Here is a 25,894-nt window from a genome sequence, read left to right as displayed (position 1 = left end):
CAAACTTCTTCAAATATACAGGATTTTATTTCAGTTTATGTTTCAGTATAAGCAATGTGTAAAAACTAGAAAGGATGAAAAACTTTTGTCAAACAAATGTATATGAAACTGCGGTGTAAAGATGAGGCTCAGTATGTGCAACACTCAATGTGGGAACATCACAGCACGGGAGTAGATGCCCCCTCCTGAAAATAAGCGATGGATGGAAAACACATTTCGGCCAAACGTGTCTCTTTGTCGACTTACAGGTTGTGCAAACTGCGTCCACACAGCAGTCAAGTGGAAGTAACCAGATCCTCCAACCCCTGATCGGTGAGTATATTCACACTTCAAGTGTTCCCATGTTCAGCTCTATCAGTCGTCCAGACTCTTTACTGGCTGTTGTGGCTGTTTGATGAGCGGTCTCAGCGCCAAGCCCTTGTTTCTCCTCTCGCTGTCCTCCGTGTAGAGGTTGTGCTGGTGAATGTATTCTATCACCGAGTCTGGGATCAGGTATTTCACACTCAGACCTCGTCTCAATGCCCGTCGGACCTCTGTGGCGCTCACCTCATTCATCACCCACTCCCTCAGCAGGAAAATGTTTCGCCCGTGGCGGGACAGCATGTCCGACTCGTGCACCGCCCGCTCTGGCTGCAGCCTTCCTCGACTGACGCAGACGAGGCCGAAATGCCCGACCAACTCCTCCACGTGGTCGTCCTGCCACAAGCCCGGGATCTTGAAGGTGTCTAGGAAATCAGCTCCGCATAGAAGCTTCAGGTGGGGCGGTGGACCTGAAGAGAGCCACAAAATAATACAGTAACAAAGTAAGACTGCTTACTTCTATGCTAACCAGGCAATCTTTGAATATAAAAGGCCAAAATGAAACGTGTGACAAAACCAACATACACATTTACTCCATATAGAACAGGCTGTGATTTCCAACATTTTGAAGCTTAAAGCTAAGATAAGAGCTGACACGCAATCAGGGACCAGAGCTACTAGTCATTATGATCCACTCTGACCAGAGACATAAATGCGCACGATAAATAATTCTGCTTTAAGTTAGTTAATGATGCTTGTTGATGTAAAAAAAAAAAAAAAAAAGACACCTCACAAAACTAACAAAAGGTTTACCTCAACCCCTGAATTCTTTGTTTTGTCTTCACTCATCGGTCACCTGTACAATATTGATTTCTGGCATCAGGGATTTCCTTCAAATTATTTGGATCTGGCCATTTAATCAATCACGGATACCGAAATCCTCATTCGGTGTCTTTTTCTGAGCAATTCTGATGGCCAGGAGTGACATAGCCCTCAAGTGGTGTTGATTTTGAATTTGTGGGAATAGTCCAGTAAGTGTTTGCCTACTGGCTTGTCCACAATCATGCTCCAAAACAGTCCATTAATACACAAGTGAACTGTCTCCTCAAAGATTGCTCACACTGTTAAGGAGCACGATTTTTGAATTGTAGATGTGAATATATATAAAAAAAAAAAAAAAAGAAGAAAGGGAAAATTTGGAGTCTGGAACAGGCAAATTAAATGTAAAAAAAACTAAAAAAAACTATTCCTAACGCTGAACATAGAAGACAGGTTGGATCCCCACCTACCCCCGGCACATTTGATGGGAGGCTCATCTCTCTGTCTTCTCCTGTGTACTATTCTCTGAAGCAATCCTTAAGCTCTTCCCTTGATACTTTTAGCTGTCCACTTTCTACCTGATTAAACAACCTGTTAACAATGCTAAATAGACCCCTAAAAAAGGAAGCCGTGCCGTTTTCTCCTTAAATGCTCCGGCCTCCTAAGTACTGCTAATCGATTTCTAAGTTCTTGCTGCAACACCTCAAGTCCCTGTCTTCCCTTTTTAGATGCATTCCTCCATTGCTTCTTTAGCTGCCTTGTTTTCTTAACTTACCTCTCTCCTTCTGTCTTCTGGATTTAAGTAGCTGTAGCTAGTACCCCAAATCTATCAACACCATATTGGTAAATAAAGTCTTCTAATTTCTCTAAATTAGTCACTGCTGTCCATTTCAATCTCTTCAACACCCCTACCAAATCTATGTTTATTGACTGCCGAACCTGGTTTTCGTGTGCTCTGGGCCACCTGACTCTAGCTGTAACCCTACAGCTCCTCTCACTACCAGGTTGGGGCTCATTCACATCCTTCCTCTGCTTGAACCACTGTCCTCTGTGCCTGGGGTACTGCTGATATCCTGCGATTTGTGGCTTTGTACCTGCTGCTGGACTTCAGTCGGCTGACTTGAATGACTTCTTGGGAAGTACTGGTACCTTTTGACAAGAACTTTTTGCTCCCTTGACGTATTTTGAGGTCCTTGGCTACAGTCACCTTCAGCCAACCACAACTACAAACCAGCAGTTCCCTTCCTCCCTCCAGTGAGACCTTGTCCTCGTTTCATGTGCTAATCATTCTCTTGGTCATTCCCAACCCAGCGTCTGCAGCCTAGTGATCCATCTGTGAGGCTTCTTCCACCCCTGCTCTCGCAGACTGTAGGAGTGTCATTGTATTCTCTGTATACATAGTTTGGTTTGGTGCAGTGGGACTGCTTGCAGCCCTGGCTGCAGCTGCTATAAGGTGCCAACCCATAACAGCCCCGATGAGGTCTCTTCCGTCCAGTCAGCTGTCTCTCAATACTGTCACCAAGACTTCCCCAAGTCGTTAGGTGCTCTATTCACAGCACTCAACAGCCGTGCTGGTCATCGTACACACAAAAAAACCCATTATAATATCGAATAACACCTCAAATTACTTGTGAATGTGGCTGTAGGCTAAAGCAACTCAGCGAGCAGGTTGAGATGTCGGTGGTCTACCTGTCCACTACTCTGTTCTTCAATGAATTAGTCATCTTAATGAAATATCGTGTTGAAAAGTAGTAGGATCCAAAAAGTGTAAGGGATTTTGATAAGTAATAGATTATCTATGAAAACTGATTGGCCATCTTTCAGTTATATAACAACCATTCATCTCACACATGCTATAGCTATGTAATTGTATGTTTTTCTGTCCCTTGAGCATTTCACACACGCACGCACACGCACACACACACACACACACACACACACACAAAGAAGCATTAAAATGATCCCTAATACTCTTTAACAAGTGTTGGTCATGACCACAGAGCACTATTGGCTCTTACTTTGCACATGTTAAGCACAGGTGCATTGTGTGTGATTAATGTAAATCAATTCCCTGTTACAGACATCGATAAAAATCAAATAAAGCTAATATCAAAAGGAGTCAAGAGCTTTTTCAGCAGCAGTGCTAATGTTAGTGTATGTCAACATGCTAAACAACAACACCCCCCTCCCCCTCCCCTCCCCAAGAGGACTGAAGCAGTGTATTGCATGCTTTGGTGCGTTACCGGTTCATGCCAATCCAACAAATACTTTTTAAGACTAGAGCTACTTCTTCGGCTTTAGAAAACACTGGTTGGCATTTTTTTTGCCTTTTTCTGACATTTTAAAGACCAAATTACTGATCAATTAATTGAGAAAATAATAAATTGATAATGACAATAATCATTTATGGTACTCCTTATTAAGACATTACAATTTGGAACAAAGTAACAGATGCAATTCAGTGCTGCCTTCCCAAAATGTGCAGCAAATGTGTTGCAAATTAAAAGTGTAGATTTAAAAGTGTAGAGTGCTTCAAAACCAGTCAGTGGTCAAAGGGGTTCTAAAATCATTCCCAACAGTAAGAGATTCTCACTTGTGGTGTTTCCACCGGCTCCGCTGTGCGTTTCCGTGCTCTGCTCGTACTCTTTCAGAAAACGCTCATAATGATACCTGCCCAACAACCAAAGAAAAAAAAAAGAAGAACTGACATTTCACTTTTTTTACATTAACATCGTAATACACAGAATTTTCCTTCTTTAGTTTTTATGAATGTAAGTACTATTCATTCAAAGTTAATTCGTATTCAGTAACTTTATATTGTGTCATTCAATGTTACCTAAACATAATTCCAATTAAGCTTTATAAACTAAACTGAATCAAAAAAAGAGTAAAAGCTATGACTCACACAGGAAAAAAGAGGAATGAAAAACTTCACTGTTTTCAAGTAAAGCTTCTTAAAGTTTATGTGAATATGTGTGTGTGTGTGTTTTGGGGAGTGAGATGGTGTGCTGGCCCGCTCGCAGATCACATGCCATGATCAGCACCCGTGTTGCGCAAACACGGCTTACAGAAGACCAGCTAAGAGGAGGGGTGTGGGATCGGATGTCGGCTCATGAGGGGATTAATGAGGAATGGGGAGCAGAAAAGATGGAGCTGAAATATAATGCAAGAAGGAGAAGGATACAAACTATGGAAGCGGGAGAGACCCTTCTAAAGTGAGCAAAATATGCACACGTACACATGACATATTGTATGTATGTCATGTGTACATGAATCATTTCTCAATTACATGCTTCCCTAAGGTCAAACAATTGTCATATGTCTGCCCAGTAAGCCTCTGATAATGATTGAGCCTATACGCAGTCACTCCCGCCTCTTGTTGCTCAGGATGTAGCACCTTTGGCTGCCTCTCTTTAAATTCATATACCAGGCAGCCTTCGGCCACTGCACCGTTCCCACCTGCCCAATGAATTTAACAGCCCATACCCCCAATTTCACCCCCCAAAAAACCCAGACCTGATACAGGTCCAGTGTGGTTTGGCGACTGCCGGGAGACTAAAACCTACAATTTAGGTGCAGGCAACTTGGTAACACTCTGTTACGTAAATGGTTGAATTTGGCAAAATGAGAGGGTGGCAGAGAGGCAGTAAAGGAGAGTAAAATCCCTGTGAAGTCTGCTGTGACTGTAAAACTAGGATGATCTTATCCATCTTATTTATCATGATCTTTCGTTAGAGGACCTTCCATGACACGACGTGCCATGAAAATTGGGGATGGTTTTCAACACAGTAATTTAGGGCTCAGATTGTGTTAAACCTACAGGGGAAATCTTTAAGTGTAGCACGGTATTCCCATGGCAGGAGTTATAAGATCCAAACACTTTGACTAGGCGCACACAAAATGTAATCTCACAAGGTTTGAGCACTCAAAGCAACAGCAATTTCTCTGTACTCTGCAAAAATGAAATTTATGTGATGCAAATGTCCAAACGTATTTACCACTAAAACACTCTATATCAACCCCCTGAACGCCACAACCTCTCGGCGGGTTTGTAAGGCATGTTTTATTTACAAAAATTGCTACAATTATACCATTTATCAGCCAGAAACTGTAAAAACAGAATTCATTGGGTATTCACATTTTTGACAATCCTTGAACTAAAGATGTGCACTGAACACTTCCTTCATGAATACTAACCAAATCAAAGTTTAAAATAGACATACTTCTCAAAACAACTTAATTCCACAAATCCCATTCAAAATGTGTTAAAAAAATAAACCATTTGCATAATCCAGAGAATATAAAACAAAATCTAAAATTCTGCGCTCCTCAGCACAGCTGGGAATCCTTTTAATGATGTGACAAAAATTCAGTCACATCATTGGTTGTAAAAATGTTAAATGTAATATGTATGGTGTGTGGATGGCATGTGGATCTTTAATACTTTATTATCAATAATTAATAAATTGAATAATAAATTCAACTTTTTTTTTTATGACAACTGAGATTATAACTGTGTTATACTGCACAAAAGACATATTTGAGTTCTGCCTACTTCTAGCCATGATTGTACTGTTTACATAGTGGTGCAAGACTTGCTGGTGCAGTGAAAAATGAGTGCAGTCTAAATGGGACAGGAGATAAAAAATGCACAGAAACTGTTTGGGGTTCAGAGGGTTGAATGGTAAATGGCCAGGGAATTAGTGGCAGAAGTTTTTAAAAGCAAAAAAAACAATCCCTTCAGTTTCTTGCATGTTTTCCACTTTACATCCTGAGGAGCTCAGATTTCCAACGTGGGTATTTTAAACCTGGTCTTGGAGTAAACAAGTTTTATACCTCATAGTGACCACGGTCTCTGTCCAGTCTGGCTGCTGGGTCTCCCATTCATCAACTGTGACCCAGTTGGAGCTCTGAAGTGCCAGCTTTGCCATAGCAATGCGATGCTTAGCCAGTACCAGGCCTTGCTTTCCATATCCGTCACTCACTGGAGACACGATGCCGCCCACCACCCGGTACTGGCCTGAAGGGAGAAGATTAATACCGTTTTTCTGGGTCATGGCAGCTGATACAGAAATAGAATATGATTCAACAGATTAAGTCAAATTAAGGCATTGTCAGGTTTCACAGTTAGGGACAAATACTACAATCAATCTTTTACAGGCCATGAAGGTACTTGCTCATGACAACAAAGATCAAACTATACAATTACTTAAAAGCTTCTACTGTGTTATAAAGTTTGACTAAGTTTGAGAATTCATATTTTGGTGGGGGAAATCAGACTCAAAATATGTTATTCTTGGTTTCAAAAAATAGTTTAGGTGTGACATAATAGGCAAAATCATTATTAATTTGTAGATTTTGGATTGGAAAACGTCCAAAATAGACATTTAGTTGTGTATTTTACCCCATTTTGTTTATTTGCATATATAAAATCTTCTAAATTCAGCAAAAATTAGCATGTATTAATTGTTTTATAAATCAGGCAACCTAATGATCTTTAAACACACCATGCAGTAAGAATCTTCAGAATATAGATGGACATAAAACTGTAAAGTTTGGTCCAACTAAAGTGGAGATTTCTGGCTAATAGTGTGAGAAAATACATTTTAGAGGACATATCTTTAAAGGATTTTTTTTCTTACTCTGAGCCAGAAACCTCCATTTCAGTAGCACTTAGATACATCAAACTTTTGAGTTTTATTCCCATCTATATTCTGAAGGTTTTTATAGCACGGATTTGTTCATGTATCATTTATAGCCTGATTTATATAACATTTTCATCCTAAAAACATGGCGAAAACAGATTTTCTTTTTATGGATGTTGACAGTTCTGGTTTATGGAGTGATATATATAGAGATATATCCAAAATCCCATCGGTAAAATTCTTTGACTCCAATATATTAGCAAAATGAAACAGGAACTTTGAACGTAGCTTTGTCCAACAGTCAGATTTCTGTTCTGGAGATGTATTAAAGTTATCTCAAATTTGGTCAAAGGGAAACTGTGAGAGCATTAATGTTCCAGCATGCTTAAATGCTATACACTGAGCACAGATTCTTAAAGCATCTTAGAATAAGAAAGTTGACTCCGGACCATTATAATTCTTATGGTATGGTGATGTCGTTACGACCATGTGACTCGACCTGCGCTCGTACTCAGAGCAGCTTTTTGCACGTAAATGTCCTGTGTTTATATAAGGAGACCATGTCTGCTGACACTAGGACTGCATGGCAGCACATGTCGGGACACAAAGCCCAGAGTCACTGAGTTTTGTTCCGTACAAAGGTCTCAGCAGCATCATAGGGACTGGCATATATTAGCATTTTCCAGCATTTATGATTCCTCATCGCTGACTAGTAAAAAGACAACAATGTGGAGTGATAAAAGTTGCATCAATTGATGTTTTGTTTTGGCCACAAGGGGACAGAAGACAGCCGCTAAAAGCTGAAGAAAAAAAAATCAGCCTGGTTAGTGTCTTATACATTTTCCATGACAAACATGAAGCAAAAAGCAGAAAATGAGCAGTATAAGCATTCACTTGGAATTTATGGCAAATTCCTTTGTGTTCAACCAGCTAATAGCACAAATATCTGCATCTTTAGCTTGTCAGGCGTTCAACTTTCTTCTTCAGCTCGCGTTTAACTTTGCATGTCTGCGATACAGCGCTGGACAAGTCGTAGGCAGGTGTATCAGGGTTTGTTTGCTGCTGCTGCTGCCAGAAATGAGGTTGATGAGACTGAATCAATCAAGAGATTTGTGGGCCATAAAAGAAAAACAATGAGCTGCTTTAAAAAGCTCCGTAGAGCTGCAGAGTTGGCTTGTAATCATCTGTAGAAACATCACATTTCATAAAACGCAGTCATTTAATTTATTCAGTGTTTAGAGTAAAGACTATTGATCAGCAGACTTCATAGATGAGCTGCTCTGATACTAAGGGTTATCCAAGTTTAACAAAACACAGGAACGATCAGATGTCGATGACCTGACCTGTGCTGTGCATATAGTCTCTGGCCAGTTCAAAAAGCCTCATGTGTTGGTTGGTGATTGGATTAAATGAGCCACAGGCCAACAGGATGAGAGGAATGCGGTGGCTGGCCATCTTTGTTTTACCCTCTCACACTGTGGCCAAAGAACCTGGGAGGAGAGCAGAGGGAGGTGTTATATACATCCTGTGGGTGAGACGACGAGACACAAAGATGAAAAAAAAATTGTGGAAGGAAGGATGGAGAGAGAAAGTCCTCCTCCAGAATGTTCGAGGGGATATGTGCGAGAGATTTTATGTATTTAAAACACACAATGCACTTATAAGCTGTTATACCTGCTGGGTTGGAACATTTTGCAGAAGCTTGCCTTAATTGCATTAACCTTAACTTATTTGTCATTTGTTTTTTTTTGTTTTTTTATCCCAAAGCAACTTACACTGTATGAGTGGGAGGAAGGAGCCCCCGTGACCCCAGACAAAGGCAACCTCATGGTGTTCCCATTCTCTGCCTATTTATCATCAGGACACCAAATGCACTTAGAAACATTGGCAACAATAATGGTGGCAGCATTTTGCAGGAGTTGGACACCAGAGGAGGGGACCAGCTGCAACCCTGTTGGTTTGTTGTATTTGTCCATGTTTGTGTGTGTGTGTGTGTGTGTGTGTCTGTCTGTCTGTTTGTGTGTGTGTGTGTGTGTGTGAGAAGAGCCAAGAGGGAAATTAACACCAGCTACTTCTCAGCTTAATTCTACCACCAACTTTGGCAGGCGTCCAGCGAGCATTTCATTTCACTCTAAACTAACCGATTTCCAAACCTTCTACAAAGTTACATAACTGGTTAACTGGATCCAAACTTTTAATTACTCTGTTTTTTTTTTAACTGATCCGAGGATTTCCTCTGGATTTTGCATTTCGGCCTTTGCCCAACTGTGGGGCTCATTGAAAAAAGAAAAAAAAAAAACCAACCCTTCAGGCTTTTGATATCAGTTTATAAGCGCAACTAGATTTGCTTGAGTGTCTTGATGACTTTTGACCTCTTTTATTACTTCTGACAAGACAGTAAGGTCATTAAATTAATATGTGCGTAAAACAGAAAAGTTGCTCTCTTATACGGTTATACTATGAAACACAATGTTTAAAAGGTAGGAATTTTATTCATTTGATTACCTTCTTTTTAGTCTTTCACATGAGATGTGAAATGTCCTCAAGAAACTCAAACAAGTCCAGTGGCCTTCGAAAAAAAACCCTGTTAGACTGAACCAGGAGGACTAAGTACCTTGAACCTTCACAGATGTTCAGGTTTTTGTGCTCGCCTTAGACATAAGCAGGCCGGGACTGCAACGCTTAATCGAGTAGTTTAACGACAGAAATGAATCACCAACTATTTCTACGACTGATTTATCATTTTGAGCCTTTTATTTTTTTAATGAAACGATGCCGAAATGATCCGATTCCACTATCTTAAGTGTGAATATTTTCTGGTACCTTTAGTCCTCTATGACAAAAGTTCAAAATCTTTTTGGTTAGCAGTTCTGGAGCGTTAACCGAAACAACAGTGTACTGTACATACCCAGATAACAAGTTAACGTCAGCGGCTTCATGGTAATTAAAGGGATTTATATTTTTGGACAAATGATTGCACAACAGGGCTGCAAAAGAATAGCTGAAGAGGAAGCTCACCCAAGAAAGTGGTTTTAAATAGGCTTCTCACTGTATTGAAGTTATAGTCTGGATGTGGACACTGTGGACTCTGCCTGGCTTTAAAGGCCAAGATAAGTGAGTCAACACCTTCTTCTTGACTGAAAAACAAACATCTGTCCCCTTCACAACCACCCCCCCCATCCCTACTCGTACACCTGCACCTATTATCTCCAACAATATTAATTGTAAATCCCATTTGGCAGGCGGTATCTCTCTTCCACCATACAGCTCTGGTCTATATGCATCTGGCCCAGTGCACATGTGAGTTGACGTTATTTTGACAACTGTTAACATTTCATTAAAAAAAAACACACCAACACCGTTTTGTAGACTGACGCAGTCTGCCTTGACATTGAGCAGGCAGCTAACATTGATTAGATTAGCGGGCTAAACTGGGTGCACCGCGACAGCCAAGTCATGAAATGAATGTCTAGGTAAGACACAGAAGTTGCACATTCAAACAGTTACGTGACAAAACACACGAGATTTAAAGGTTGGGGTGATAATTCATTTCGTTACCTTCTTATCACATTGTTGGTGTTTGGTCAGTGTGTCACACTTATTCCACTCCCCCCGTTTTTCGGAGCTGTTGCTTGATGGTTCCGCAGGGAAGGCCTGGCTCAAGTGTGACCCCTGGTGGTAGACTATTAAGCGTGAAGCGACGGAGCTCTCCATGGTGCTGAAGCACATAATCCTAGCTGTTGGGAAGTCTTCGTAAATTCACCAGTGGCGGAGGAAATATTCCCTCCTGTCACTTCTGTAAAACTAACAATACAGAAATATGTAAAAATTCTCCATTACAATTAAAAGTGGCGCATGTAAAATTCTACTTAAGAAAATTGTTATCACAGTAAAAGTACTGGTTTGGTCCATCTGACTGATATATTAGGTTAGGTAGTTTATTAATCCCCGAAGGGAATTTTTTTTTGCTACAGCAGCATACAGGAAGCAATAGATAATAATAGAATAATAGAAAGCAATAAAATAGCGGTAAAATAGCAGTAAAAATATAAAATATAAAATGCACAGGATATACAGTATATACAGTACAGTATATATCTATATATATTATATACAAACAACCAAGAACACAGGCAACAGTGTTATTGTTGTGTGATGGATTTTGCCAGAGGTGATTATATATTATATTATTATTATTATATATATATTATTATATATGACATCACGATATCATTCGTCATAAAGCTTCAGTGTGCAAGCAGCATGTTACTGTTGTAGCTGCTGCAGGTGGAGCTAGTTTGAACTACTTTATATCCAGTTTTATATTCAGGGACAGCAGATACATCTGAGGGGGTATAAGGTGATTACTGGGAAAAGAGAAAAAAGGAAGAAAAAAAAATAACATTCACAAATTAATTTTCAGTTTGTGGACTTTTTCCTCTGATGTTTGATTTTTACTGAGATATTTGATTATTTGAAGATTTATTGTAATGAAACCATGCTAGAAGTTTAGATGAAAAAAAACCACTACTTGTTGGAGCTGTTAACAACTAATAGCCATCTGAAATATGATCCGGACTGCACACTGCAGACATCAGAACACGAAAAACATTGGTTTAATCTTCAACAATGTGTTTTATTTTAAAAGCTTGTTATATAATGCATCGTGTCAAATCTTCATCTGAAAAGCAACAAAACCTGTAAAATAAATACAGTGAAGAAGAAAGTACAATATTTCCCTTTGAAATACAGTAGAGTGGCAGCATAAGGGAGCATTAAAATAGAAAGGCTCACGTACAAGTAACCACTAATTTTCACACGGTAGTGATGCCTGACAACCTTACATGCATTAGCTCCACCTTTGACAGCAGCATTATTTTGTTGTACTCAGTTTTAGTTTATTACCTCGATAGGTGATGACAGCATCTTCCCAGAAAAAAATGACTACTGTACAATCATAAACTGACCTTTACAGCGGCGCAGCATCAAACACTTGTGTGCTCCTGGTGACCTTTCATTCCACTGTTGTAAACTGCCTGTCAGATGAAAGGGGAAGCTTTGTTGAACACTAATTGACTGTCTGTAGAACAACCTGCGACTAACTACAAAAATGGTTGTACAGCACATGGCTTTTTCAATAAATCTGTTTTTTTTTTCTGGAGGGACAAGAATAACTTCAAAAGAAATGAGCATTCATATAAGTACCATGACATTTCACAAACCAACGGCATATTTCACCAGAAAACAGAGTAACCTATTCCTAATAAGGACAGTTATAGCTATAGGAATTGCACATGCATGCATGCTTTTTGTGGATGCATAAACCATTTTTTAAAATCTATTTTCACTAATGTCATAATATACTAAATAATGGTAATGTCAATGTTAAACCCAGCAACGAACTAGTTTCAGATGCCTTTTCAGTTCAAATCAATCACTGTCCTTCTGTCAGCAGAGGGAAGTTTCAGACAACCATGTTCACACAAATGGATTGAATTATCATCGATATTATCAAAAGTAAAGTTGTTATCACAGCGAGGAGCCAGTCATGTAAGAAAAGATATTTTCAGTAAGATGAATAATTTAGCAGTCATAAAGACCTGAATAATTTATCATAAATTTGTTTAGGCTTGTTGAGGAGTCCTGTGGATGCTGGACAAAGTAAAAAGTCAAAGAGGCGACCAATTCAATCCAGCCTACTTTGTGAGACACATTAACAATAAAATGTGTGTCTGTCAATAATGTAATGAGCAGTACTTTAGTATTACCAGAGTGAATTACTCCTGTTCCCTGTCATGAATAATTGCTGACCTGATGGCTTAGCCACAAATAGAAGGACAATCTGATCACTACACCATCATTCCCCCTGTCACTACTCTGCTGTAATTTAGCTGCCATTACCCGTGGAAACAACCAGCAGGGAGTATGTGTGTAAGTAAATCCATGTACATGTAAATGTGGTCCTCCATGTATTTGTTGTCTGCGTATGTGTTCTATCTTTGTTATCCTCTTAACTCACTTGAGGTCTGCCCCTCTCGCTAATCCCCAGAACACACACCCACACCCTGCAGAAGGAGAGGCACAGGGGAATAATTGAAGAACATGTGGCCGCTATGAAAACCAGTGAATCCGCCACAGGGTGAAAACTGAAAGACTCAAATCTGTGAGGGGGAGTATAGCTGTGCTGTTCAGAGGCTCTTGTTAGGAGGATACAGCTGTACACTGTAGCAGCTGCTTCATTCGATTATAAAAGGAGCAGAGCGGTAGAGAAAATGCAAAAACCTACGGTTGAGATTACTCCTCATAATCAAAGTTACACTTTTTTTTTTTCAACGTTTCCCAAATGTAATATACTAAGAAGGGCAGAAATACTAATAAGGGCCCATAGTTGAAGTTTAATCTATATACCTAAATGGTCAGCAGCAGGACATCAACAAATGTGGCACCTGACAAACCAGTTAGTCTGATCGACTGTGATCTTATATTTGTATTATGATGTATTAGGTGGCAATAGAGCTGCTGGTAGAAAATTATTGGTTGTAGCAGCTTGCTTCTGGGCTGTCATCATCAATCCTTTCTCCTCTTAACACCAACATTAATATATATATACATTCATACTCATCTCAGACATATCCTCCCAACATCCCATTTCTTACTAAACAGCTATGTCAAGTTTGCCAAATATTAGCTGAGATTAATTATGTTGTTCTTCAACATAAAATTACATAATTTGTCAATCTTAGGATAAATCTATTTTAAAGCCCTTAATAACCATTAGAGTGTAAAAACGTTGTGAAAAGTAATTCGATTTCCACTATATATAAATACAGATTTTTTTTTTTGTATGTATATTTAACATATTTTAACATTTAACGGTCCGCTGTATTTTATTTTGAAATGTAAAACCCGGAAGCCTTGTTTGTTGACGCTATTTAAACGTCAGAGTTTCTGTCACGCTCTCTCTCTTTGCTTACACTAACCAGTCAACGTCTCTCAACCTACGGACTATCCCTCTCGCGGCCGGCCAGCTGAGAACACCCTCGCGCGCCTGGGAGGAGAGCCAGGACTTCAGAAGAGGAGAGGAGAGGACGGGGAGACTTCACCCAGACAGCTCGACCAAACATGCAGCCGCTCGGGGTCCCCTTTCTGCTGTTTTGGCTTATCTGGGGCCGCTCATGCGCTCTCGGCGGAAAAGGTAGGAACCCTAAAAAGACAAATATGGAAAAAACAATGAACTTGGCTTAGAAATGTTTGTCTGTTTTTTTTTTTTTTTTTTCTGCGTTTGAGTTACACAAGTTGGCGAGGAGATCGTCAACCATCCCTCCAACAACTTGGTAGCCATTTAGATATTTGTATGCTGTCTCTTATCCAGGAGCTTAATGGTTTTTTTTTTTTTTTCTTTTTTCTTTTCTGTAAGCAATTATCAATCAATAAGGCGAGTCGAGGCTGAGGCCAAACGGTTCATAATTAACAGGACAGGAGGTGTTCAGTTTAGTGGAAGTTGGCGTTGTTGTCCCGTTTTGGTAGACTGTCAGTTGTTGAATCGGAAACGCGGGTATTTAATCGATTGTTCTAGTCGGTTACCTTGAAGCTTTATACAGTAGGATGACAGAAAATTGTGGAAAAAAACAACAACACAACACAGGTTTTTAAAGCCCGAGGTAACTCTTCAAATGATTTGTTTTGTCCAGCTAAAGTCTTTAAAACATAAAGATGTTCAGTGTATATATATATATATATATATATATATATATATATATATATATATGACAGAAGAAATTGATCATAATCCTCTCTGATGAGAAACTGGAATGCTTATAAATTTAGTTTGAAACGTATGGATTTATCTAGTCTATCAAGTATTATTCAATAGAATAATTATTTCAGCTTTGACTATAGACATAACTCACCCAGTTTCAATTACCATAAATAGCTATTTACATATTGGGGAACCTCTTCTCCGCATAATGCTTGGTCTCCGAGGCAACCTTATATGGAAACGATTAACACAACAAACATGACATCTGGAGCAGTTATGTTGTTGGTCATGATTGAGCTGGTTGGCCAGTGATTGAAAGATGATTTCTGTCCGCGGTAATCGATTAGTGCTCAGTGAGGGCAGCCGTGGTCAGGGTGCTGTATTCAATCACATTCTCACTCTGTGATACTCTCAGATCTTTCTCTCTCTCTCTTACACACACACACACACACACACACACACACACACACACACACAGACACACACACAGACACACAGACGGAGCACTGACTAGTGTTGCCTATGAAGGGCAGCGGTGGTTTACAGTGGTGTTAATTGGGTCTCAGGAGTGAGAGCACTGTGCTGACTGGCTGTCTGTACTCAACCAAACATTATCATTTATTTCTCCTGTTTATGAAAGACGTCCATATGTAAGTAGTTTTACATTAAGTTTAGAGAAGCTGCCTTCTTCTGTACGGGACTGTGACTGATTTACTTCTCGGAGGTGAATTTGATGTTTAAACTCCGCTTAGATGGCTACATGTACTATCCACAGCTGAGAGTGACTACACAGCGTAGGCTTGGGCAGTGTCTGTTTTTTTTTAATACTTTAATTCACTTGCCAATGTTCTCAACATTTTACCCTGCTATGTGACACATTTGTAAAAAAAAAAAAATAACAAAAATGGAAGTAGAAGTTGTTGACACACAGCTGTCTCATTGCTACCAGCTACTTAACAAATGCTTTTTGCTTACTACAAAAATTATGTCGTAGCACTTAATAATGATGAACGCCATTGACAACAACAGATTTATTTTCTCTTTACACCAAAGTCTCCTCTGTAACAATCTCATTTCATTTCCAAATGTTCTTTTCCATAGCTAAAACAACATCAATGATTCGTATCACTTTGTTGCAGAATGACGTTCACAAATATTCAGTGGCGAATTCATTAAAAAAGTAACAGAATAAACACACTCTTACGGGAAAGAATATATCATGTTCAGTTATAAAGTAGTCTTGTCCTAAATTGTTGGCTTATCTCTCTGCTACCCTTTTTAATACAAAACAAATATAGACAACAAATCAAATAGAAATCATTCAAGCTCAGATTACTAAAGGCAATTGAACAGTAGACGTGGTTTGATTGGACAATATGAAAAAAAAAACTGGCCAATATAAAGAGTAATGAGCCTTTGGTTTAGCACATATATAGCATGCCTAATTATCTAGGTTGATAATTTACATGGCTTCATATAAGTTGGTTGGCTCATCTTTATCATTGGTTTTGAATGCAAGATGTACCCATTCCTCTTTTTTTTTTTTTAAATACCTTTTGATCCAACCACGGTTTACCATCTTTCACAGCTGGGTGGCTTGCCTGCTCCAGCTGCCTTTATCATAACTAACCTATGGTAGCACGCGTTGTGTATTGCAATTATGAATGTTAATAGAGCAGGTCTGTGTCAGTTTTATAGACAGCTGAGCATATGGTGTGGAAACCCTGTGATACTGCCCAAGCCCGATGATGCAGCTACATTATCTCATCTGAAGGCCACAAATTGACTAGTAAACATCTGATGAAATGCCTGAATTGCCAAAGTAACTAATATTTGACTTGGTATTGTGAAGTTGAGACATTTCCTCTTGCACTTGATGATATTTAAAAGGCCTCCGAGTGCTGGTTGGATCTCTGCTTGTTGTACGAGTCAGACACGGGATGATGTTTTGTGTGCGCGTGTATATATTTTGTATTCACAAGCTTTCTAAGCTCAGCAGAATACAGTATAAGACGAAGGCTGTTTGCTGAATACCTTCACATAAGAAGTTGGGAAATAGACCAGAGCAGATGAGGGCCAAAGAACACAGAGGAGATCTGAGGTTTAGTGAAAGCGAGAGAATGGGGGGAAAAAAAGAAAACGAGATCAGATTTATGGGTGTCTTTTCAACACAAGCGTCCAGCTGCATTATCCCCACCAGAACATAAATCGTGAAAGCGATGTGCAACGGAGAAGCATAACTCAAGGTTTTCCTCTTCTGTGCAATGACTGGTGAAACAATGTCTGTCGGGAAGTTGTCCGCCTGTCCGGTCGCTCTTTTCCTCTTTACTGCCATCCTTTCTGTCCTCGATCTTCCCTCCGCTTTCTCGGTTGTCTTTTTTTATTTATTTATTTATTTTTTTCTGCCTTTCTGTCTCTTTCCCCCCTTTTGACTCTGCATCACTCTTTGCTGTTCTGGTCCGTTGAGCTGATGCCATTCAGAGGGCAAATGTCACGAAGACGGAGAGAGAAAGAGAAAGAGGGGGAGAGGGATAGATGGAGGTGTTTCGTCATCCTCCCTCTCGTTTCTTTTTTCCAGGCTTGAGCAGCCCTCTTTCTGATTTCCAGAGCTGACACCCTCTCTCTCTCTCTCTCTCTCTCTCTCTCTTCACAGCCATGGATTCAATTCCAAAGGTTTATGGTCTTAAGTGAGATGTATAAATGGAGAGGCAGACTTCTTTCTGTCTCACTTTGCCTTGGTTGCGTTCTCACTTTATCCTGGGTACCTCCATGAACAACCCTGTCCTCAGTCCCCTTTATGTTCTCCGTTTCCTCTAACCTGTCCAGATTATCCGTCTTCCACCCCTGCTCCAGCTTTTCCTTCACCTTTCCACCTCGACCACTCGCCCTCGTTTACTGTCCTCGGTTTTTGTTTTCTAAAGGAGATGATACAGTATGTCTGTTGTGTAGAAAAAGGGGCTTGTGCAGGAGTTGGTTCCGCTTCACTTTGTACTAGCATTTATGAGCATGTGGAGGAGCGTCAGGTTTGTGTGTGTTGTTATAAGTATATGCAAATGAGGGCAGGTATGCAAATTAATGTCCTAATTTGGATGTTAATTACTCGGTACAGCTAATTATAATATGTCTGATGAGGCGTAAGGTGGAGGAGAGGAGGGGAATGGAGAGGCTGCCATAGGATGATGTATGTGAGGTGATGAGAGAATGACTGTTTGCTGTGTGTATGTGTGTGTGTGTGTGTGTGTGTGTGTGGGGGGGGGGGGGGGATGTTGGTGTTTAGGGCTGTGTATGCCAGTATTAACACCAGCTGGTCCAATGTCCCAGGTGGGGCTTTCTGGTCAACATTGCTCAATATGTGGTGGATAAACATTTCATGCGGGGCTGGCTTCTGAGAGACGGCTTCATGCACTCATCCTGTTATCTCACTAATGCAATGACACACTCATTCACACACATGGCCACGCTTGTAATTTAAAACTATCTAAGTAAACACTTGCTTTTTTTTAATTTACATATAATAAATTAATGACGTGGTGTTGTAGGGGAGACGGAGGGAGCGAGGAAAAATGGTAATGACAGACGGGAAATAAATGTATGCTTTTAAAACCTCATACAATTTAAAGTGCATGTGGATTTTCTGTCATCCTCTTAGTCTATTGATTCATAATTTTGAATGAGTAAATTTTCCTCCTGTATGCTTTCGGAATAAAAAAAAAAAGATTGGGCTCATTGGTTAGTCAGGTCCACTAAAGAATATGTCACGGTACCAGTGGGAAGCATTTCTTGATTCAGTACAAGGATGCAAATTTGTCAATCGGATCAATCATACCTCTTTAGGTATTCGCATATCTGCAAGAAGCGTTTCGCAAGTGGAGCGCCCTCACACAGTTTGTTTCTACGCAGCCATTTATATACATTTACTTATATATTTCATGCTTCGCAGATGCGAGCTACTTTTTCAAAATTAGAGCCAGTTGTTTGTATGTATGTGTGTGTGTGTGAGAGCCTCATGTCAGACGGTGGTAAATCTGTGCAGTGAATCGGCCATTAGTGCGGCGAAACAGAAGGAAAACCGAGAAGACGAATCCTGCGACAGAAGTCATTTGGTTGGATGTGTGTGTTTGCGGTCGTGTCTGCGTGGCAGTTTCCTTTTAAAACATTCAGCGACAGCAGAGTAAGACTGAACATGCTGCTTTTCTCGTTTTAATAGATTTTGACAGTGATTGCATTTATTTAAATACAAAACAGGTAGTGGTGGTTCATTTGATGACAGAAGGGTTCATTTATCAGAGACTCTCCGCTTTGAGTTGAAAACGGGTTATGGTACGGATGATAAATCAGTGGCCTGCATTGTATTTCTTCACAGTTAAACACGTGAATGCACCTCCTATAGATAGAATCTTATCTGTTTAATCAGCTCTTTTGCTCCAGTAAATGTTTTCTATGAGGTCCAGTGACTCCATTGTTTTTAAATATGACTTGTTTTCTTTCACTGACATTGCAGTAAAAAATGGTAAAATTGCTTCAGTGTCTGCAGCAAGAGATGATCCTCGGGCAAAAAAAAAGAAGGAGTTTGAGTAATACTGAACATCTATTGAGGTTTAATGTCAGTGAAAAATTCTCCCTTAAAGTGGGATATTTTTTATTCTTCAGTTAATCATACAAAACTACCAATTTTGAAAATTGCTTGTACAATGTTGAACAGTGATGTGCAGACTGAACTGAGGCTCTGTGCCTTTGCTGTGTCCCGTGAGCTGGTGTCAGTGAAGTGTTATCTATCGCCTCTATATACACGGGCCTAGCAATCCTTTATGAAACAATAGGCCGTGGTCTGTTGTGACTTGTGATAAAGCCTGAAGTTATGAAGACACGCACCACTGCGCCCTATTTTAATTATAATTCCAATACAAACTTATTAGCCTGCAGTGTATTTGTACACCTAATAAAAAAATCTGTTAACATCGTAGTGCGTGTTCAGTTCTAACAAAATGTAATATAAAAACGCGCACCTAGAAATGCACACATGCACACCCACTCTCACACACAAAGCCCTTTTCATGTTAGCCCGAACTCGATTGAGTCATCTCCTTCATCTCCCTTTCAAGTTGTCTTGTGTGGATCTTTTGTGTAGTCAGTCCAAAGCGTCACTATACGCTTTGAAATGACTTTATATTTGACTTTTTTTTTTTTTATTATTGCTTCTGATTCTCTCTCGTAGAGACCATGAAAGAGCCATGTATTTTTCCATCATGAGATAGGATTGTAGAATACTGGCGAGTGTGAGCTGGGCTCAAAGTGAAATTACATAGTGTAACATCACAAGTGCTACGGCAAGTCATGCCAAAGGAAACTCTTAGGTTGTCTAATACTTTGCCTACAAGGCATCTCAGTGTGTGACTGAAAAACACATCATTTAAAAAAAAAAAAAAAAAAAAAAAAAAACACTCAAAAAAACCCTGAATACCTTGAGAGCAAACGGAGCCGTGTGTGTCTCTGTGCGTGTCTCTCGGTGTGTCACTCGGTGTGTGTCTCTGTGTACAACAGATGAGAAAGAAAGACACATTTGTGTGGTTTTGCTCGCACCTTCAGTCGTGTCTGCATGCATACACCTACTCGTGCACCTGATGTACCCGGAGCTACAAATGCTGCTCAGGAAGAAAGGGATCACAGCAGGGAGGCAAAATGAAAGCCAGTCTCCAAGAAGAAAGATTTTAATTTTCATGAGTCGTCAGTCAGCCGAGTTATCTCCGTTTCTTTCTGCCTGTCTTCCTTTTTCTTCTTCCCCGACCAACCTGACGGTTTCTGTGTGTGTGTCATTGACTTTGCCTCATTCTTTTCCCTCCTGCCACCAACACATTAGCTGGGAGGTTTAGATGTGCGACTGTCACTGCAAACATTCCTGTTCCCCCTATCGGATCGCTTTCAAATTCCATTTTCTCCTTCCTTTGTAAAGCTGCCAGTGTTGAGCCTCACCTCACTACACAGAATATGTCTTCACTTTTGCCATTGTGTTTCATTCCTCTCTGTCCCCTCACCTTACTTTCTCAATCGCGTGTTACCTTTATAAATCACGTAGATCATGGAGCAAAGGCAGGGTCCACCCTGGACATATATCGGCAGTCTATCACCGGGCCAACACAGACGAGACGGACAGAATCAAAGCCCATTCACACCTATGGGCAATTTACAGAACCACCAATTAACCTGACATGCAGGTGTTTGGATGGTGGGAGGAAACCCGGAGTACCCGGACGGAACCCAACGCAGGCACCGGGAGGACATGCCAGCTCCACACAGAAAGGCCCCGGCTGAGGTTGGAACCCAGAACCTTCTTGCTGTGAGTTGACGGCGCTAACCTCTGCGCCCTGTAAACACTTCCTTTACAAGCAAATTAAAAGTAAACTTGTTTTCTTGCCTGTATACATCTTCTTGTCAACGACTTTGATAGGAGTTGGTTTTTACTCTGATTTTGTGATTTGATTTCTCTCCTGAAAAGCTATGACCTCTTTGATGAAATAGAAAAGGCATACGATATGTTCATTGATTAAAATTCTTCTCGGGCGCAAAAATCGGTGACGTACTTCATAAATCCACACTGAAGTGGTGATAAGGTTTTCAATCGGATTAAACTGTAGTAGCGTCGTGGGTGGATTTGTTGCTACCCTTACCAGCTCATTGAAACAATGTTTTATTTCTTCTGAAAAGTATTAAAAGAAAAGCAATTGTTTCTTTTACACCCGCATGCCCTTGGGTGTGTCAAGCAAAGAAAGTGTGAAAAAAAGATAAATGACTTCTTTGACAAAGATTGTTGTTAAAGGCCTTGACAGATTTGTTGGTATACCTGGAAAAGGCTAAATAACTAGATTATAAGGACATTTCAAACTAAGTGATTTCTCAGATTAGTATCGCATGTCTTCAATCTGGTTCATTCAGCCTGTTAAAATGGAGAATAGTGGTCACATTTGTCTGAGAAGATTAGAAAGAAAATTATAGTCGAGTCTGGTGAAAGTGAAGAACCATCTCTAAGCAGCCTCGTGTTCCTGTGACAACAGCTGCAAAAATTATTTACATCTCTAAGGTCAGTAGGACTGTTAACTTGGCGTCCCTGGATGTGGCAACAAAAGAAGAATCGACTCCAGACTGAACGGTAGACGAAGAACCTTGGGAATATTTACAAAGAAATACAAGTTCCACAGTCAAGGTACATCCGTGTCTGAATGCACCATGCGTCACTTTTGAAGTAAAATCAGGCTCGATGGAAGACAACCCAGGTGGACTGTTAAAAGAAAAACATAAATAAAAAGATTAGGAATTTGCTAAAATGGATATTTGACAAGGCACACTGCTCCCTGGAAAATGTTCTATGTTTACTGACGACAAAAAAAAAAAAAAAAAAAATGAAGCTCCCCAAGGAAACCCACCACCACCACCACCACCACCATACCTACTGTGTCAGTTTTGTTTTAGGGCTTCTGGGTATTGGGTGACTTGAATCTATGCAGGTTATAATGAAATCTCAAGACTATCAAAGTAATCTGGAAGCACGCGTGCTACCCAATGTCAGAAAGCTCTGCCCCAGTCGCAGGTCATGGGTCCTCCAACAGGACAATGACCAACTATACGCATCTAAAATCCCCCAGAATGGCATTCGGTTGGAGAAAGTCACTCTTCAAACGGGGTCAGCTGGAGCAGTTTGCTCTGGAAGAGTGGACCAACCTGCTGACAGGTGCAGAAGTCTCCCCGAGAGCTACAGAAGTCATTTGCTTGCAGTGATTGCCTCTAAAGGTTGTGCAACATAATATTAGGTTAAGGGTCCCATCAAGTATTACATTACCATTTTTCATTAGTTTTATTTAATATATGTTGAGTCAGAGGTCTGATTTCTATTCAAAATAAAATGAACAATGATGGAAATTAAAATTCTGGATTTCTTTTTATGTGGAAGGGTACCAACAAATTTAGTGTCTACTTACATTGATTAATTGCAATTTAAATAGGTTTTAAATTAAGATTATAGTTATTATTGTTCTGTTGCTCTGTGTTTAACTTATTTGTGGTGTACAGTTTAAGGGTGCAGGTCTAAACCTGTTATCTGGGTCAAAGTCACCTGGGGTTTTGGCTGAATTTACTGTCGTACTGTATTTACTATTCTGTAGATTCTAAATTTCAGTAGATTTATATAGTTCAAACAATTTTATTAGTTTCAAAAATTTCAAATCTCTTCCCGTGTTTGTTCCTTTTCAAAACAACACAGCGCAGTCTTCTGTGCACTCTTGTTAGAAGCTCACCTGACCTTTCAACCGAAACCCAGAGTTCATCCTGCTGCTGGTTTTCCACGAAGCTTTACTTAACTCGACTCGCACACATTGACATTCACACAGCTTTTCCATTATTTGTCTTTCTCTCTTCCTCGTTTTCTTTCCATGTCCCTAAGCAATAAGCAGCATTTGGCCAACCACCCCTCTTGTGACAGCAAAGCAACATTTCCCATCAAGTTTTAATTTTTACTTACTCTGGTGTAATGACATTTTCTGTTTTTTTTTTTATTCGTGGTCCACAGATTTAGCTTTTTCTACTCCGTCCTCGGTCAACAACAAAATCACATTATTGTTTTCTGTGGATTCAGCACGGTTATTCCACAGTCCACATAATTTTGCTTTCGTATGTTGTTTGAGCTCATTATTGTTAATCGACTGACATTCGTCAACATAGATGCAAAATGAAACATTGCTTTTATTGTGAGAGCTCTGCTCGGCCTTTGTGCAGTGTAATGTACAAAATCCGGTCCCATCCAAACAATGACAGTCCTCAAGGTGACAGAGAAAGTCTGAGAATCTGGGGATATTTGCTGTAGACACACAGGATGCATAGTGTTCATATTGCTGTATTGTAAGGGTACGCAATGTTTTTGTATATTTTTTTTATTTTTTTTAAAATATAATTTGTTTGATTAAAACTTCATAAAAAGATAGTTGGTCCTCACAATGAGAATAGAGTCTTTCTCATAATGTTGCTTCTCGTGGCTCCGTCTTGCTTTATGAGGACGTGCCTGTGGAACTGGTGTGCTATGTTGGATGATGGCATGTTGTCATGCCATCATTGTTGTTTGTTGTTGATGCTCACTAGACGACTACTAGAATGTATTTCAAAAATTTCAAAATATTTTTTTTTAACAAAAGGAAAATAAATTAAAACTGCAAGCAGTGACATGCGGGCCCTCCCACTGTCATACTACAGCATGTCGTCCGAAATATGAAAATAAAAGTCATACTATAGCATTAAAATGTACTAATGGGATTATTATTTTGTATTCAATATTTTGTATTCGGGTTTTTGTATTGTCGCTGACCTTTAGTTTAGTATCAGTATGACTGCATGTGCAACGTGAACTCAACCCTGAAACCATGAGCACTCTGTGGCTTACCCTTACAGGGACTCCCCTTAGGGGGACTTAGCCCCCATGAACCATGTGTAATACCTTGGCGTGTCTTCATGGTCGTTTCCAGCTCGGCGTCAGCGTCGTAGACCGCTGGACTATCTTAAGCGCTGGAGAATGAGTCGTGGCAGGAGAAAGAGTATCACGGAGTTCACTCAGAGCTTCCAGCGACTCAGCCGACAGTCTGGTTAACTCAACAGGTAAAAGATTCTACTTCACCAAGGTTGCTATTAATGGTTCAAATTCCACCTTGGCCTGTTGATGGTGATTCAGCTTTTAGTGAAATTGAAACGTTCGGAGAAATTGAAAAAGTTTTGCATCCACAACACATTACAGGAAGATATTCAATATCACTGCAGAGCCCCTTGAAAACACGCATATCTACTATCCAAAGAATGTCTGCGGCAATTTTGGTCGCATTTGAATGAATATTTATGGATGGTGGAGTTATAGGTTGCAGTAAGCCAAAGATTTGTCACAATGCTGTTTAAGTCCTGGGAAGATAAATGGTGCAGTGTTTATCACTGCTGCTTCTCAGCTAGAAGGTTTGGGGTTCGATCCCCCCCCCTTTGTCATGACAGCAAAAAAAGTTAATGAGATTTTTTGAACGACATGCTATAGCATGACTTTTGGGTCACTTTTTGGCCGCCACGCCACGGGGACACCCATCGACGAAAACACATTCTTTTGATAATTTTTAATCCCAAACATGTTAAGAGTGAACTGACTCAATTTCAAGTCGGTCCGACAAAATCCCTAAGAGGAGTTCGTTAAAGTACAACATGTGCGAATCGCCAAAAATGGCGACTTAATTCAAAATGGTGGACTTCCTGTTGAGTTGACGTAATGGTGCAATGTAACTTTTTTTTTTGTACGTCTAGCTGTGATACACATGTCCACTGAATTTCGTGCATGCAGGTAAATGTAGCTGCCGTGGCATCTCTTTAGGGGGCGCTAGCGAGCCATTTGGCCACACCCACTCGCGACTCAACTAGAATCTGAAATTTTTCATCAGGAGAGATGTGTCTACCTACGGTGCTCGGGGCCTAATGACTATGATAATTCAGACATTTTTCAGACAATTCAGACTCCCCTGTATCCATTATTCCGTCTCTTAAACACAGTCAATTTTGCCTGATAACACAGAGGCAGGTTATAAATACATTTGCATTTGTTTTTTGTGAGAAAGTAAAATAACTCCCTCTCTGTGTTAACATTTTCTTTTCTGCATTGTTTTAAGAGACAAAGGCAGTCAGATCAAAGAAATGACAATCTTGCAGACAAAAAGCCTGGCAAGAAGACATACATTATCTAAAGTAAGAACGTCCTCTTCAGTCTACCTGTCACAATTAACCCACGACTGAACTGTTGAATTTCTATTAAAATGCCAAGGCTTTGTGTGTAGATTGCTCACCCCCATATCTCTGTGGCACTTTTTCTTCTCTATAATTATAGTCAATTTTCTTCACAAGCAGACAATAACTTTATTGTATTGCGTTGAAAAGACAGTGCCACCATTTTGGCACGTCAAAGTAGAGTGGGCAAGAATGACTTTTGATAGTTGAAAAACAAGGAAACAATCAGCCTCCTTGCCATGGCAAAACACTCTACATAAACTCCTCAGACTCAGTCATTTACTTTTCACAGAACACTACAGTCAGAAATGTGCTTTTCTCTCTTATTGAATGAGTAAATCTATTTGTAGAGGCAATAAAAACATTACAGCTTTCATTTTGCCCTTTCTGTTATCCACTGGCAGCATCAACTACATGGCTGAAATATGTTGCACATTTAGTAAGCAATTGGAACACGTTGCAGTGATGAATGCAATTTATGAGTCTTTTGTATTGTGTTGAATACCAGTCATTTCGAAAGCTGAAATTGCTGGTGTTTTGGACCTGTGCTTACACTTAATTACATGTCAAAGGAGATAAATAT

The 25,894-nt window shown here is 39.9% G+C and overlaps 2 protein-coding genes across 2 annotated transcripts in view; one reads left to right on the top strand and one right to left on the bottom strand.

The window, feature by feature from the left end:
• Positions 1-5: 5 nt before the first annotated feature.
• Positions 6-10,412, bottom strand: nmnat3 (nicotinamide nucleotide adenylyltransferase 3). Its single transcript, XM_069157052.1, has 5 exons — positions 10,323-10,412; positions 8,108-8,254; positions 5,956-6,139; positions 3,713-3,789; positions 6-770 (listed from the first exon to the last, which is right to left on the bottom strand). The coding sequence occupies exons 2-5, from the start codon at positions 8,217-8,219 to the stop codon at positions 355-357; spliced, it is 789 nt and encodes a 262-aa protein (XP_069013153.1). The 5' UTR covers positions 8,220-8,254; positions 10,323-10,412; the 3' UTR covers positions 6-354.
• A 3,362-nt stretch (positions 10,413-13,774) lies between these two features.
• The window catches only part of clstn2a (calsyntenin 2a), a 135,630-nt gene continuing 123,510 nt past the window's right edge, over positions 13,775-25,894 (top strand). Inside the window, exon 1 of the mRNA XM_069157051.1 lies at positions 13,775-13,959. Within this exon, the coding sequence (XP_069013152.1) occupies positions 13,887-13,959 (73 nt within the window). The 5' untranslated portion in view covers positions 13,775-13,886. The remainder of the gene's footprint in view (positions 13,960-25,894) is intronic.

The sequence above is a fragment of the Embiotoca jacksoni genome, unplaced genomic scaffold, assembly GCF_022577435.1.
Source record: "Embiotoca jacksoni isolate LCO1_2020_lvr unplaced genomic scaffold, fEmbJac1.0.p SCAF_22, whole genome shotgun sequence".
NCBI classification, from domain to species: domain Eukaryota; kingdom Metazoa; phylum Chordata; class Actinopteri; family Embiotocidae; genus Embiotoca; species Embiotoca jacksoni.
The sequence above is the reverse complement of the archived record's forward strand: the minus strand, read 5'-3'. Positions and strand labels throughout refer to the sequence as shown.

Coding starts and splice junctions, on each gene's coding strand:
- nmnat3 (XM_069157052.1), bottom strand. CDS start 8,219: ATGGCCAGCCACCGCATTCCTCTCATCCTGTTGGCCTGTGGCTCATTT. Junction 3,790..5,955: donor GAGACCGTGGTCACTATGAG/GTATAAAACTTG, acceptor GTTGTTGGGCAG/GTATCATTATGAGCGTTTTC. Junction 771..3,712: donor AGCCGGTGGAAACACCACAA/GTGAGAATCTCT, acceptor GGCTCTCTTCAG/GTCCACCGCCCCACCTGAAG.